Genomic DNA, 16,612 nt, shown 5'->3' with positions numbered 1-16,612 from the left:
CGCTGCCGGGGTCTCTCCCTGGGCTCAGCTCTGCTCCATGTGCACATTGCAGTTCAGTGTCCAGTTCCAGCTGCAGCCCCTGCAGTCCCATCCTGCTTGTTTTTCTCTCTTCATTCATTGTTTGTGCTCTTGGGCCTGAGATTTGGGTCATTTGTCCTTGGTCCCCAGCTGGAGCAGGAATTGTTTTGTCTCCCTGCTCTGTGAAGAAAGCTCAGCATCCCCTAACAAGAAGTTCAGACTAAAGCAGTGTGCACACTAAAGCGGTACAGAATCTGAAAAATACAAAAGCTAAAACCTGAGGCATCAGGGAGGTTGTGTTTTGGAGTGTCAGAGCCTCTCTGCACACGTCCTGAGTCCCCTGGCAGGTGAGCTGTGCTGGTGCTGGCCTGGGCACTGCCCCGAGCGTTGCCATAGGCACCAGGTTCTCCTCATGGGCTCCAGCAGCTTCATCTATGATTAATGTTAATTGCCCATTTTGCATGGATGGCTTTTTCCCTGCTGCTGAATTGGCTCCTGTTGCCTTTGATGTGGCTGGTGATCCAATGTCCTGCCATGGCCAGACAAGTGATCAGTTTGCCAGCGCCGAGAGGAGACAGAATCAGGTTGCTGCGGGGTCAGGGTTTGCTTCTCTCCTTAAACACTGAAAGGTCAGGCAGAGTTTAACCACCACTGGCATCTTTGAAACCTTGTAATAAATGCCAAAGCAGGGAGATTATTTTAAGTCTGTGCTGCAACTAAAAATCTGAAGGTATCGGGGAAGAATTCTCACTCATCAGGATGTTACATTTATTGGTAAATACTTCAAAAAGTACCTTGCACAATCACTAGGGGGTATTTAATGATCTTTGAAGAGAGGAAAAATTTTAATTTCTGGTTCCTGTGCCAGTTTCATGAAAGTAACTAAGATTGAGGGTGTGTGTGTCTGTTTTATTTAGCTTTTTTAAGTGTTACTGTGTTTTTATGTTTTATTTACATCTGAGCACTTGCACCACTTACTGCCACTATTAGCAGGGCAATTTACACAGCGTGTCATACAGTACTTCAGTATTTCTCCTTTAAGCCTAATAAAATATGTTGCTATTGAAGAAATCTGTGATACATATGAGAGCTTCCTAAATCACAGGACTAGCATATTTTTGTACCAAATAGCTCCAGCCTCATGAAATCAATAATTAATTTATTAACTGGATCTCTTTTGGAAAAAAAAACCCCAAAATCAGCAGTCCTGGCGAGGCTGCCTCCTGCCAATTCATAAATAGTTGATGACAAAAATGAAAAAGTGTAGAAGTAAAATTCAAATCTTAACGATCAAAGTATTGGGTACCTCATCTATCACAGCTTGGAATAAACATATCACAGAAAGTGTCATATCTCATTGACACTGCAAAACATAATGCTTTCCCTTGTTATCTAGCGAGCTGCCAAGGCTACAGAGTTTATAGGCTGCTAAGATAATGTGCTGCTGGTAATCCACTTCACTTGCAGAAATATGAAGTACTGTTGAAATATATTTCTACTTGGTTTATTCTTTGCTCTCCAGAGGGTAGGATGCTTATTTCAGTTCCTCTAAAGAAGCTCAGAGAATGAAAAGCAAAACATCAGGATAAATTATGCTAAATGGTGGACTAGACCCCAGAGGAAATCATGCTTCTGTGGTACAGTATTCCTCCATTTATCTTACAAATGTTACATCTAATGTTAATTTTGTAAAGGGAAAGCATTCAAAGGTTCATCTGATCCTTTTAATAATAGTTTTACTGCTATAGTGTTATTTGTCAAACTCCTGCCATCATAACTAACTTTCCTAGTTTTGGCAGACCATTCATACAGAAAATATTTTGGGCTACTAATACATAACATTTTATTTCACAAAACACAAATAACCTAGTAATTACACTCCAAAACTTAACAAATAATTGCCAGCAAGCAATTACCATTCAATTAAAGAGTAATTACATGGTTATTTGTGCCCTGTAAAATAAAGCATTACTGAAATCAGTAGTGCAATCAATATTTTAGCAGAAACAGGATGCTGCAGTGATGGACCTTTCAACCTGTGCTGATTAAATTGTCATCCAAATAACAGTTTCCTAGTTAAATCACCACATGTTTATTTGTCTTGATTAATATGCAAATTCTCCTCTGATTCTAGTAAATGTCCTATATTTAAAAGCACAAAAGTAGAGCACTATCATACATCAGCAGTGATGTGCTGCATATTTCCACTGATTAATTACATTTTACAAAGCATTGATGAATTTGTGGATTTTGTGAAATACAGTTGTCTATAATGAGCATAAAATAGAGTTACAAAAGATGGAGCTGATCAGGCACTATAAGAAATCACAAAAATAAAATATTACTTCATGAAATTGACTCAAATTAAAAATCCTTGTGATATCAAGGGAATATATAAAACTTTGAAAGAAAAAATAATAAAATTAGCTCTCAACAGGAGTGGAAAATAAAGAAGAAAAGAGACATTAATGAACAATTTCTCAGCATTTTCCTGTATAAATTTCAACTGTCAAATATACTGCTCAAAATGTAATTTATTTTCTGACAAATTCAATTTCAACCCAAATTTTAAAAATGAACAACATTCAGATTAGTTCATTTTTCTCTTTTGAGAGTTAGTTTTTGAGGGGCTGGGGTGGAGAGGATGACAGTGATGACTTTGTAACCATGGTGCAAATGCAGGTAAAACCCCAAACCCTCCAGTCTTCCTCACTTTCAAGTAATTGGTGACCCAAAGAGTTTTTAGGTTTGAGAAATGCCAATCAAATGTTAATCTGTAGTTATTTTATTTACCAAAAAGAATAAGATGACTGAAGGTATGCATGAGAAACAATATTGTATTTCTGTTTTAGCCTCCGTGGTCTTCACTTGGGACCTTAATTTTTGGTTTTTTTAAAAAAGTTTTTAAAAGATACCCATGAACTAGAAGTTTCTGACTGAATTAATATCTAATTTAGATTTGAGTAATTTTCCATTTACAAAGATCTATTGATGGCAAGTACAAAATTTGTGTAGAGATTTTAGATTCTCAAAGAAATGCATTTAAAATTGTTTGAAGGGGATTGTTCCTGTTTATTCTTCCTTTGTTACCAACGAGGAAAAGATTTCTCTACACTTCTTGAATATGTAACTTTCTTGAATGAGAGAAAGAAAAATGTGAAAAGAAAATGCAGTAAAAGAGCAGGGTGACAAAAAGAAGAGCAATAATATTAAATAAAGTTAATATTTATATGCTAATGTTATTAGCATTTATATGCTAATACTTCCATAATCAGAAATTATGTCTTACTCTCCCCAAATGATAATTCTGCTTGCCTTGGGTTTACTGTTCAGTGCTTTTATTATCAATTTTGGCTGAATTGTGGAGGTTGCATACATTTTAAATAGTAAAGGTGAAATTCGGTGGCTTTCTAGACCACGTGGGACAATAAAAGGAGATTTTGGGGGAGTGTTGAGACACAGAGCAGTGACATTCCATGGCTTGGTAGTGCCATTCACAACAGAAAGTAAATTCCATAAAAATCTTAAATCTGCTGGTCCTTTGTGCATATCCTACTAAAAATCCAGGACTTTGAGCAAACATTTGTGTCCTGTCTCTGTGAAATTCCTGCTTTCTTGGTCAAACAGAAATGGCAGAATTGTTTCTGGCCCAAAGTGGAAGCGTTTGGACTCAGGTGTGTCACTTTCTGTGAGTTCTGGTGTCCTCCCAAGCTAAAGCTGTTGGTTCCTGATGGGTGACACATCTCTGGGGATATCCATGGAATCCAGCTGGAATTTTGAGGTGTCTGCTGCAGTGCTGGGGGCTCTGGGATCCCTGTCCTTGCTGGGAAGCAGACACAGGGCACTGAGAACTGCAGAACTCACCATTGCAGACCCAAACGGGTCCTTGCAGGTGCATCCAGTTTTTCATTTAAGCTGAGATAAAATTACAGACAAAGGACTTGGGTTTTATTTGAACAGATTCAGCTGGGAACAGTTCCATTCCAGTTATCATGGCTGCAGCTGACAGCCCCAAATCTGGGCCCTGAGAGTTCCTGAATTACAGGAATGTTCTCTAAAAGGGCTTTCACTAGGGCAGAAGGACTCTTCTTGTTCCTCAGTCCATCAGCCCCTTTCCCAGGAGGACCCCAATCCCAGAGGTTTTCCCAGTGGAGCTTCCCTTGCCTGGGTGAGGGAGAGCATAAACACAGCCAGCAGGGTCCTGGAAGGGAATGGAGTAAGTTTTTGATGTGAACTTCTCTTCCTTCATCTCTTGGGCTTTCCTGCGGGTCAGTGCTCAGGCACAGGGGTCACATTAAGGTGTGGAAACAGCTGGAGCTGTGCCCTGCTCAACCTGTGGGCCATGGGTGCTCAGAGCCTCAAAGTCAGCTTCTGCCAGGGCAGAAACTGCAGAACCAGGGCTGAAACTCCACAGCCCCCCTGCTTATCCTCTGAAAACACAAATCATGACTAAAAAGTCTCTTTGTAAAATCTTCTGAAGCTGTTTGTTGCATTTTGAAAATGTTTTTTCCTTAGATTAATACCAACATATGGAGTTTTCTGCAAAAGATTTGTTAGTATTTGAGCTCGGGAAGAAAATGTTTTGTTGTTTTGTTGATTGAGCTCTTCCACTGGAGAAAGCTGCTAATTTTAGCTGCCTTGTAGGGTTTTTTTCAGAGACAGTAAGTGCCAGCTAAGCACTTACACATGCCTGTGGATTACAGGCTCCTGTAATTCAAAAGAACAATGATTCCTGTTTGTTCAAAGCCCCCACGTATCACCTAATGCTGTCTGTTAGAAATTTTGTTGTGCAGGGGATGATTTCAGCAGGTGATTTTCATGGAGAATGCATGTGTGCATCAAACTTCCCCTGGAAATCAAATGCTCTTATTTGAGGTTTACATTATTACAGCCCAGCAGTTCTTGTAGCAGGCTTTACTGCACAGCCATCATAGTATGATAAACAACTGGAAGCATCAAAAAGAAAAATGGAAAAAATACTGAATAACATGAAATTCAAAATGGACAAACCCGAAGCTAAAAAGAGGGGGGAATGGTTTTATAGAGATAAAATAGTAAACCAAAAAAATGATTTTGTGCTACTTTGATCTACAGTAAAACAAAATAACACTAGCACTGTGTGAAAAATTAACAGGTTAATGGTACCTCTGTGGAGTGCTGCTGGAAGTTGTCTTCATTTAAATGCAGAGTTTGTCGTGCATTGATGGAGGGCTTTGCCACTGTAACTTGATAGAGTGAAGTTTAACTTAAATTTCTTTGTGAACTAGAAGTCATTTTGGAAATGCTTTCTATTCAAACCTCATTCATTGTTGCAGCTTAGTTATTTTATACAGTGTTTCACTCTATGTTGTCAAAAGCTCTATTATTCAACAGAGTAAAATTTGTTATGACCAAAGAGAAGCAGCAATACTTCTCCAAACATGAGGAGGTTACATTTTTATTAGATGGCTCGAGGAAGAGTCGATTCAGATGTTTTTTTGGCCTGTAAATCTGTGTTATGATGGCAGTGGAGGATGGGGACATGTACACACACTGATGTAAGGGATGATAGCTGAGAACAAGAGTTCAATGGAACCAGGCTGTGAAGGGGCCTCTGACATTCTGGATTAAAATCTGCATCCATAATTCACAAACTGCTGAGTGTTTTGGCAGGTAGGGCTAGCACTTGTTTGATCTGCAGTAGTTAAACCCACCAGTCAGTCTGTGAAGGTAAGTGTGAGCTTTGCAGAGCTCAGGGTAAAGTTAATCTGCCCTTCAGGAGGAGGCAGGTACCTGCTGTGGTCCAAAGCAAGCTTTGAGGTGTGTTGCATTCAGGGTTGTAGCTCCTCATCTCCAGGCATCACAGCCTGTAATTTTCTATGTTCCAGGCGCCCAGCAGAGACTTTGGAGCAGTCACTGCTGTAACCCTTCTCCACTGAGCACCTCTGAGGTCATGGCAGCCTTGGATAATGGAAAACCTTACTGCTGGCTCGTGTGACAGCTCTTCCCTGTTTAACCAAGCGATTTTTCCCCTTTATTTTGTCCCAGGCAGGAACTTCTAATATTTATTTTCACCTATCGCTGATGGTTCACGCATTTCGTAGGACTCGATGGCGTGTGTGGGGAGCGAACACTTCACAAAGCAAACCTTGTTTTCATTTGTGCTCTTGTCCCAGCAGCTCCCGCCCGGGCCGACCCCCCAAGCGCTCGCTGGGAGTGGCGATCCAGGAGAACGCGCGGCTGCTGCCCCACGGAGTGCCAGGCCTGCTGTCTCCAGGGCTCATCTCCCCGACAGGTAACCAAGCCCCTCAGATCACCAGCCTCATCTCTTCACACTGCGCGGCAGTTAAAATAAACTAATATTGATCTGGCTGCCTTGTCCTTCAGGGCTTTGCAGGCTTTACCAGAGGTTACGGTATTGGATTTTTTTTTTTTTTTTTCTTGAGCCTTCATGAAAACTCTGTTTTGCTGCTGCAGTGACTGAAATCTAATGGATTTGTAATTTAGTTCTTTATTAATTGTAATTTCCTTACAGGAAATTCCATTAAATGTGTTATTTTAGTAAAAGCAGAAAAAAAAAAAAACAACAAAAAACCCAACCAACCTGAGAAGCTGAACTATTGTCTGGGGGGCCTGTAAGAGGCATTTCTTCCTTTGAAATACATGTGTGTTTTAGTTCTCGTGGGATCTGAGCAGCGTGGCTAATGCCTGGTGTATTGTAACCCCATTAATGTCTGCTGGGGAGAGACAGAGATGCTTGTAGGAATTACAGAAGGAGCACTTGAAAGCAGACAAGTCCACGTTGCCACAGTGCACTGTGCTTTAATAATCTGCTTTCAGTGTCATAAAGTGAAAAATCTAGCATGAAAATATGTAGAATTATAAACATAATTTAATGCATACTATTTAATTTCACTTCATTAATTTATTAATAGAGTTTAAATTAAATCTTGTGCTATCCTGATGAGAGTTTTAATTTTTTATTAATTGCTGTATACTAAAGGTAAGTTGATTTTCATAATAAAGCTATATTCACAGGCTGTATTCATAAAAGTAATTGCTTAAATCTTCAACAGGCTTAGCAGTTTTAGGATTGCTGTCAAAAGTCCAGCCTAAATAAACTGTAACTCCCTAATAACCAAACACAGTGAAGTGTTTAGGCGAATGTGAAGTTGTAGAATATGTAACAGGAAAAGCAGAATTAAAAAGATCCTTGCTGGGAGTGGAGTGCCATCTCTCCTTATCTCACAGATCACTCTGCTTGCAGAACCTGTGCCCTGAAACAGAGGGACACAGCCAGAGCTTTAATGCCCCTGCAGCCCCAGGTGTCCCAAGGCTGTCACAGGGAACCTTCCCTGTGGAAGAGGGGAAAGAACACTTCTAAACAATATTTGCAGCAGCCTCAGCTGGAGCAGTTAGCAAGGTATGGAAGGGCTTGGCCAGAGCCACGTGCCGCAGCTGGGCTGCTGCAGCTTCAGGCACTGCTCATGTTTGTGATGGGGATCCTGAAATGAGATTTCCCCCTGTAGTTCATAAATGAGGGGTTTTAGTATCTCTGCTGTGTTCTCAGCTCAGGAGTTTCATGGATTCTTGTTCATGGTACTGCTGATAGACAGGAAAGCACAAGAGCCCCTTGGATCGATCAGTTCTTCCCTGAAATCCAGAATATTCCATGTCACTTTTCCACTATGTGTGTGTGTGTGTGTTTGCAAATAGGACACCAGATCACACAGACTGCCATGCTGCTTCAGACTGGGAAATATTTTAGGATGTGGCATGTTGGGGATGCACAGTGAAGCACCACAGACACATTCTGTGTCTCACAGATATTTTGAGTAGCGCACAGTTTGAGTAGAAGATGATGAAGTTGAATTTCCAGGCTGCTGGGAGTTGTCTGGAGCCTGAAGTGTGAGTGGGCTCCATCCATCCCCTGTGTTTGGCATGGGGGGGAGGTGTGTTTGGGGGGTGTCTGTCGGGGCAGCCACCTCCCTGACCCTGGGGAACCTTGGGGAGTCCCAGACGAAGCGCCTGGAGCAGCTGACAGGGGGAAATGCCCTTTTCAGAGCATCTTGGTGTCTCCAGGGGCTGCACACAGGGAGGTCCCCGTGGCTGAGGTGGCCCCAAGACCAGCAGGACAGCTCCTGAGCCCTGTTACTCAGGGCCACAGCTCCCCAGGGCTCGTGGGGCTTATTTTCTTCCTAAGGAAAGGACAGGGAAGAGCTGGGGGAGCTGCTGGGCAAGCAAAGGTGCCAAACGAGCCTCTTGTGAACTCCCTGGGGATCTGAGCTGCTGTGGCTCTGGAGGGAGCCCCCATTAGCTGCAGCTGTACCTCTTTACACTCAAATTTCTGATTGCTTTGCCTGCAATACTTCGGGATTGGATTCTTTCCTGTGGCTGAAATGAGAACAAAATGGGTTTTAACACTTGTCACAGAACAGAGGTTTTTCTTCCAGATTTCCAAATGGTGGACAATAGAGTGGAATAAAAGCTGCTCCCAGCTCCCATGTGGATCTTTGGGTGGCTGTGGGAGGGGAGCAGAACCAGGACTGAGGAGATTTTGCAGCATTGCAGGGTTGGATCCATCCCTTCTAGAAGAGCAGAGGCTGATAGGGAGGCAAGACAGAGTTTTTACATCTTGAGGACTTCTCTGGTTACCTGCCCCCTCTAACTGCAGTGTAATTGCCTGAAGCATTTCCTCTTCTTGTCCTTGATAATCTTTGTGTCTGATCTTGCCCATTGTTCCTACAGCACAGATATGCAGATGTTAATGTTAGTCTGCCTACATTATTCTAATTAAAAAAAAAATCGCTCTCATGTGGCTCCCTCACTTGCTATGTCCAGCTTAGTTGTTTTTTTCATTTTAGTAACAGGCTCCCCATCAGCAAATGCAGCATGATTCATCCAGCATTGCATTTTTTCATTTTTGCCTCCTCTTCAGGCTGCTGTCAAGGTAAAGTGGAGGCAGTGGCGTCCAGGCTGGCTTTGGTGAGATGGATGGGTCTGGAGAAGTCGCAGTTGTGGCTGCAGAGCTGGCAGCTCTGTCTGGAGGGGGTATTACCCAGTGATGATTAGTAACTTCCTGCAGACTCAGACGAGCCATCTGTGTTTCCACTCCTTGAAATGTGCTGTTATTTTCATCACCCATTTGGTTTGTGTCAGCTCGGTTTACATGGTCATTTTCACATAATAAACAGGTAGTTAAATTAGGCACACTGCATTTCCCAGTGGGGAGGGTATTTTTTTGACCTCTTGGCACTGCAAGCTCTATCTGCTCTTAGACCTAAGTAACGTGTGAAGGAGCTGCAAGTGAAACCTCGACCTTTTTAAATGTTTGTAGGCACTTTCCACCTTGGGAGAATGGGAATATTTGGGTTACATCTGGGTTAGTGCTGTGCCTGAGAAGGATGAGGTGCTGTGTGTGGGATGCACACCCCTGGGAGGGCTGAGGAGGCAGCACAGGAGCCCTGCCCTGGCTGCATCCTTCAAGAGCTGATGTTTAGCACTGTCCATTTTCTGTTAACTTAGGAGAAAGTGTTTTCCTTTTTGTATTGGTGTAGGAAATGTGGGAATCAGCGTGGTGCCCCTGCCTGCTGTGAGGGCAAAGCTAAAATCCTGTGTGTCACAGAGGGATGGTCATCAAAGGCTCAGTCCTTCAAACAATGCCGTGGGATGAAGTGACATGAACAAAAAAAAGGCTTTATCTCCTACTAATGTACAAGTCTTTATCATCAGTGTATCTTAACAAGACAGCTGGGACTTATCTGTGGAATAGATTCTCAAGGAAGTTTTGGGGTCTGAAGCATTAGTTTGCTGTGTGGAGAGAAGCTGGAATCTGTTACATGATTGAAGCCAATGGTTCAGCAAACTGTTCATATAGGGGATGAAGCTGAAAGAGTGGCTGGATCTTTTGATAGTTATCTGTGCAACTCCAGTCCTCCTACCCCTCATTTAGGCTGTCCTCAGAAAAGGTTAGAAAACCACTCTGCCTTCACTGCAGTTTTTCTCTGCTCAGTCTGTAGAATGGCTGCTATTATTTCAATAAAAGCATTTTGGGGGCTGCTTCATTTTGTCTTCAAGGTATTGTAGAGGGTGGCTCATGGGGAATATGATCCTGTCTCTAGAGCTTGGTGAGGTGGTGGTACAGGGCACACAGCAGCTGTGTGGGGCAGTTTTGAGGCAGTAGGATGGGATTTCTGTGAGTGCCCATGGGCTGGGTCCTGCAGCTGGAGCTGGCAGGCCTGGGAGGGTCAGGGTGATGGGCACGAGCCTGTTTGGAACATCCCTGCTGGCATTTTCTGGGCTGTGCTGCCCGGATTGTGGCAGCCTGGCAGGGACAGCTGGGAGGTCAGCAGAGGGATCACAGTGAGGGTTTGGGGCTGGGAGCTGCTGAGGGCTCAGCACAGGGATGGCAGGAAGCCTGGCTGGTGGGGAAACACGTGAGAAGAGGAAAAAAAGGCATTTTCAAGTGGGTACTCAGACAGAAGCAAACCACCTGCATTGCCAATGTGTAAGATAAACTGCTATTTTCATTATCTGCTATGTTAGTTTCACCCCCCTTCAAATGATTCTTCTTTTATTTCATAAGCAGTTAAAATAGACTCTGTCTAGAGTTTTTAAGAATGCAGTGTTTAAAATACTGACTCATTTGTACAGATACAAATACTTTTTTCAGAACAGTTTTGTCTTATTAATAGTTAAAAGTATCTGTTGTGAACTTAATAGTTTCAGGTAATTAATAATTCAGCGGAGTTAATATTTTAATAGCTGCGCCAAGTCACATCATTGTGGGACTCAAATAGAGCAGCTCACAGGATCTGGTAACTTCATGTGTTCCTTCAGCAGCGACAGCAGCAGCCACTTGGTCTTTATTCAGCAAAGGGAGGACAAAACAGGATTTGCTGCAGTCTTTGGGCATTTTGATGAGGTGTCTCTGTGTTAGAGCAGTGGAGGAGGCTGGAGGCTTTTGGGGTCTCTGGTGCCCAGTTGTGTTTGTCAAGGTGGGCACACATCAGCCAGCACAGCCTGTGGCAGCTCCTGCTGCCAGCAATCCCACGGACCCTCTCCTCACTTCCAGCATTTAACTGAACATTTCTGTGTGTTTACATCCCATTTCTGTGGCTCATTTCGCTGTTTACAATTACCCTTTTATTTTTTGGTTGTTTTTTTTTTTTCCGTGTTGTCATACGTGACATTTGCAAGTTCCATTTATAATGAGAAACATATGCAGGACTTTGTCACTGTTGGCATTACCTGGCTTGGTAGAAGATATTATTGTTAATCAAAGGCAAACACACTGATTAAGGATGCCACAACACTCCTCTGCCTATGGGGAATGTTAACAGTTTATAAATTGTTCTTGGTGACAATTCAGTAGTGAATTACTTTGATATATATGGCTAATAAATTAATATGATTAAGTTAATGAGTAGTACAAGTGTTGCCAAACTCCACTCGTCGGGCTTTTAATGCTGCTCCACATTTGCAGCTCGAGCTTCCCCCTGTGGTGAGAGGATCAGTGCTACCTACGCACTGTCATTGTGATAAATGGCATATCCCACAGTGCCCTGCACTCCATCTGCTGTGTCCCCAAAATGAGAAATATTTTATACAAATCACACACTCAGAAGCTCAAAGGACTGTGGAAAGATCTATTTTTTCAAACAATAATAAAAATGCATACGTCTCTTTAGCAACTCTTCATTTTTACTGTCATAATGAATGCAGATAGATTTGGGGAATGAAAGCTCGTGTGAGTTACATAGGAAAGTTATCCACTGCACAGTAAAGCTGACAAATAAGTTACATGTGCGCTCTTTCATTTTATCATGAAATGTTCTTAGATAAAAAATGATGTTAGAACATCTATTTAACTGGATTTTAAAATTAAAGACCATGTGTGCAGCATGATTGAGTACCACCCATCTCATGCCAGCAGATTTCTGTGCTGAAGGGAGCCTGAATTGGAGTGAATGAAGAATGCAGGATCATGTCATTAGTCTTTTAATACAGCCATTCAGTAGAGTTCTGATAATCTGAGACTATACTTGGTGACTGTGAGTCACTCAGTTCCTCTTTCCTTTTCTCTTTTAATACTATCTTTCTTTAAGGATCCATTTTCAGTGCCTGCTCTGTCGGGTGGGACATTACGTTTTTGGCAAATGAATAGCTGAAGCTGTTGAGATTTTGCTGAATGGTTAACCTTGTTGTAAATTTAATTTACACTCAGCCTCAGTTACTAATTACTGTCCGAGAAGTGTGAAACTCAGCAATGTACTTCGATTTTTGTGCATAGGTAAAATTTTTTTAAAAAAATTAATCCTACTGAGTTCCTACATCTTTAAGGAAAACCAAGTTCAGTCAGGGTGGTCACACTGAGAGAATTGAACCTGCATCTTGACACTCAGGGAAGGGCTGCTCTGAGCTTGCCTTGATTTGCAGGTGGAAGGGAAGCATTTGAAACAGCAAAACCAGTGAGTTTTCATCTCTCTGTTTGTAGCATCCATGGCTTTTTTTCCCAGCAGCTTTTCTGGTAGTCTCCTGTCTCCTGGCACTCAGGTCTGGAGTGATCCTAAAGCCTCTCTGCTTCTCTCTCTCTTGTCTTCAGCTGACTTTGAAACTTTTTTAAACTCTTTTAAGTTATTGTTAAGAAGTGCCTTGAAGTCATAAATAGCATCAGGAGGTGTGAAGGATTTGCCTTCAGCACTCCCTGTTTTCTGGAGGACTGTTTTGGCAACAACACTATTAGAATTGAATTGGTTTTGTTAGGTTTTATTTTCCTTTACAGTAACTTTGATAAAGTTGTACAAATAGTTAACAGTATCACAAACAAGTGTAGTTAAATGCATCTTGTTGTGTTTGTGTAAGATTCCCACACTGACTGCATTTTATATACCCAGCAGTCTTTCAAGACTTATTAAACTCAAGTTATCTGCACACACTTAAATTCTTACTTCTGTGACCTGAAACTTAGTAGGTGCAATTTTATCTGGAAGGATAATACACCTCTGGTTGCAGAAAAAGTACTGATCCATCATTTACTTGCAGTGCTAAACACTGCTGTGTTTATATAAATAATATTCTCTTGAAATGCAGCACTCAGATCTGCATTAGATTGAAGTAGTGAGGCTTCCTAAAGGAGAGCTTTATAAAGCTGTGTTTTGCCAAAATTCTTGATACAACAGCACTGGTGAGGTTATGCAGGAAAAGGGAGAGAATTAATCTCACTGGATTAAAAAATAAAGTGTGCTTAAATCCAGGTGGTTCCATAGTTCTGGTCAGGTACTGAGTGCTTCCACTGTGATTTTAAATGTGTTTGTGCTCTGGTCCTTGTCCCATAGATGTGGAGTCCTACACAAGGGAAATGCTTCAGCGTCATTGAAGATCAGCAAACAAATAATCCCATTGATTTGGCTTGGATTACTTGGTGTCTCAAACACAAGTGTTCTCCTGCTCCCCACGGAGTTTGGAGAGCAGGCTCTGTAGGGATCCCTTGCAAAGCTGCAGGTGCAGTCAGTGCCTGATCCCAGAGTGGAGGCTCCTCCTGCCCAGGAGCAATGTGCTCTTCCCTCAGCCCTCCCCAAGCTATAAAAGTGGTGCCAAGGGCTGGCAACAAATTAGAATTTTTGGTGAACAGGAAACATCTCCTTCTGAGCAGTCTGAGGAGGTGCACGTTTATTTTGGAAGCGAGAATAACTGAAATAGATTGATTGCTGATCACTCTCATTAAGTGAGGCTGTAGTAGGATTTCACTGGAAATGTGTTTGTGTTGTATAAACTATTTTAGTTGTGCAGTTTTATAAAGCTTGCATGGTTGTATAGTTGTATAAACTGTTTTATCACAGGGAACGTTAATTGGTGTAAAGCAGAACAAGCAGATTAATGAGTGTAATATTTATTGTGCACCATCCTCTGCTGAACAGAGAGGCCTCTGGTTTTGCTGGGGGCAGCTGCTGTTGCTGATCCTGGCTTGTGCCTCTCTGAAAGATAAATGTAGGGCTGCAGTTCTGGAGGATTCAATCTAGAAACCAAATTCATGCTGAAAATCCTTTGCAAAAAATTAGAAATTCCTCCAGCTACCAACCTCCTGTGACTTGAATATGAAAAGCTGCACTTCAGAAAGAGAAGCATTTTATATAATACACGTCTGAATATAAATGACAGATATTTTATTAGGGAAAGAAAGCCTTTATTAAAATATAATGATCTACATTGTTTTTATGTAATCTAATGAATTACAGTAAAGGCCTGAGAAATGAGCTGGAAAAGGTAGAGTACTCTCCCATGAAAGCAAGCTATGATAACCTTTTTGTAATTCTTTAACATGTTGAAAGAGTATTTCTACACAGACTTATTAAATTAAGCAAGGTCACCTTTTCATTTTATTAACAGAATTAGTTTCCCAGATCATGGACTTTGATTTTGAAAAATGTAGATGAATCATGCACTAACATATGTCAAGTAGAAAATTGGTTGTAAAATGATAAATCATTCTGATGCACATTACATCTTTGTTTTTACTGTTGAACAATTGTAAAAATTAAAATGCTTAATTGCTGGGGTTTTTTTGCATTTGCATATTAATTGGATGTGATTTAATAATAATAATAATAATATTTCTAAATGGATTATCTCTCCTGACTGGGGCAGTCTAAATCTAATATTTGCATAAAAGGAAGAAAATATTCTCTTCAGTAGCAGTATAACATTTTGTTCCTTTGACATGCAGTATACAGTCATTACCCTGAAAGGTTAGCTGTAAATAATAACCAGTGAAACTGGGCATATGCCTAAAGATGAGCACATATATTACATTTACCAGTCTGACCCCAGATCAGCAAAGCAGGAATAAAACTGACATCATGTCATGCAAGTTGTTTAGATGAGTTCCCAAATCTCTGCCTGTATATTACAGTCTTTTTATACAAGATGTGTGAGGAGGAAAATTACATTTAATGAAGGTTTCATAAATTTAATGTAAAATCTGCTGTAATTGTTCATAAAGAATTTCATAATCATTCCTAATTAAGAAAAAATGTCATACATATTTCTAGTCCCTTGGAATGACTTCATTTTTTCTGTCTTTGCCTTTGTCACCTCCTTTGTTAAAAAAGAAGCAAAGCACAGGCTCTTTGCTGGGATATGCAGCAGAAGTGAGAGAACATCCCAGCAGTGGCCCCAGGCTCCCTGTAAATAGGGGAGTGAATGGAACAGGTAATTTCCATGGTGCTTGCATGGTTTCACATGCAAAAAGACAAATGTGCAGCTGTAGCTGGGTCTCTCAGCAGAGCAAGAAGCCTGGTCCTGGTGCTGGTGCTGCACTTGGTTTGGCCCTGGCAGTCACAGAGCAGGTGACTTCATTACACTGAAATCAGGCAGAAAATGTCCTTTTCTGGCCACTCGAGTGAATCAGTCAAATTATCGAGTGGCAAAACTAATTCTATGCCTTGGGCCATCAGAGCTGCCACTTCCTATAAGTCAAGCCTTCCCTTAGTGTGAAATTGTTTTTTATTTTATTCTCTTTCATTTATTATGCTTATTTCAGCTCATCCACTCGGTGGATGTGAATTACCCAGCACACCAAAGCTGTTTCGGATGTGCAGCCTCCTCGTGCCTTGCTGGTGAAACTGGACTGGTTTCTTTTTAAGGAACTCCTGATCTGTTATGATCTATGCATTTAAAGTAATAGTTCCCTTTTTCAGGTGAGAACTCAAATGAGGAGAAGAGTTTGAATATGGTTTTAAATTAACTAAAAGTGCATATGGCTGAGCTCTTGTTCTAAAAGCACTTACAATTCAGATGGGTCACATTTTTAAGAACTAGAAATATATCTACAGTGAATTGTAGGCCATTAAGTACTACGTAATTTGAATGACTTTGACAGAAAAAATACTCCTTTGGAAAGCACTGAATATTGTTTTCCAGCAGTAAAATATTGCCTTCAATTCTGCCAGAAACAGAGCTGAGATGTGCTGAAAGCACTCATACAGGTGATATACCCTAGGCAGTAATTGGGTGTATAATTCTGTCCAAATGGCAGTCCCTCATCTGACTGTGCCCTCTGGTACACAGCATTAACATCTTCCAATAAAAGAAGAGCAAAACATATGGAGGCTTCTATTTCAAGCAAAGAAAAATCAAAAAGAATAATGAGGATAAAAAGCAAAGTGCCTGTGGTGATGGGCAAGGCAAGTTACAGGGGAGCTGCAGCAGCAGAGTGCTTCAGAAGAGCAGAGCAAAACCAGCCTGAAGGCACCTCCCAAAGGCATCCAGGTACAGGTGCAGGACAAAAACTGGGAGATTACATGTATCAGAGGCTAAAACAAAGAGGGGAAATGCAGGAAAGAGTAGGGAAATTGCCTGAACTCCTGCTCACACCGAGCTGGGGGGTGATGGGTGGAAGGAAGGAGGAAGAAAGGGAAGTTGAAAGGCTCACACTGTGATGAAGATGGATGCGTTGCTGACAGTGTCAGAGCAGCAGCTGCTAAATCTAGGAGGCACTTGAAAGAGCCTCTCCATTTTGTTAGGTGTGGAAGTCAATAGGTTATTTGGGCTAAGAACACCCTATTATTCAAATTCAGCTGACCCAGAAAACTTTGAATTGCCACTGCGAGCTGGC

At 41.5% G+C, this 16,612-nt stretch overlaps 1 protein-coding gene across 6 annotated transcripts in view; it reads left to right on the top strand.

Moving 5' to 3' along the window:
• The window catches only part of DACH2 (dachshund family transcription factor 2), a 242,414-nt gene that overhangs the window by 113,739 nt on the left and 112,063 nt on the right, over positions 1-16,612 (top strand). For 4 of the 6 annotated variants that reach the window (XM_064426485.1, XM_064426487.1, XM_064426482.1 and 1 more), the window contains exon 2: positions 6,174-6,292. In XM_064426485.1, the coding sequence (XP_064282555.1) occupies positions 6,174-6,292 (119 nt within the window). The remainder of the gene's footprint in view (positions 1-6,173; positions 6,293-16,612) is intronic. The other 2 variants (XM_064426483.1, XM_064426486.1) reach the window with 1 other exon arrangement.

Source organism: Passer domesticus, chromosome 7 (genome assembly GCF_036417665.1).
Source record: "Passer domesticus isolate bPasDom1 chromosome 7, bPasDom1.hap1, whole genome shotgun sequence".
Taxonomy (NCBI): Eukaryota; Metazoa; Chordata; class Aves; order Passeriformes; family Passeridae; genus Passer; species Passer domesticus.
Note: the sequence above shows the minus strand (reverse complement) of the source record. Positions and strands in the feature narration are given on the sequence as shown.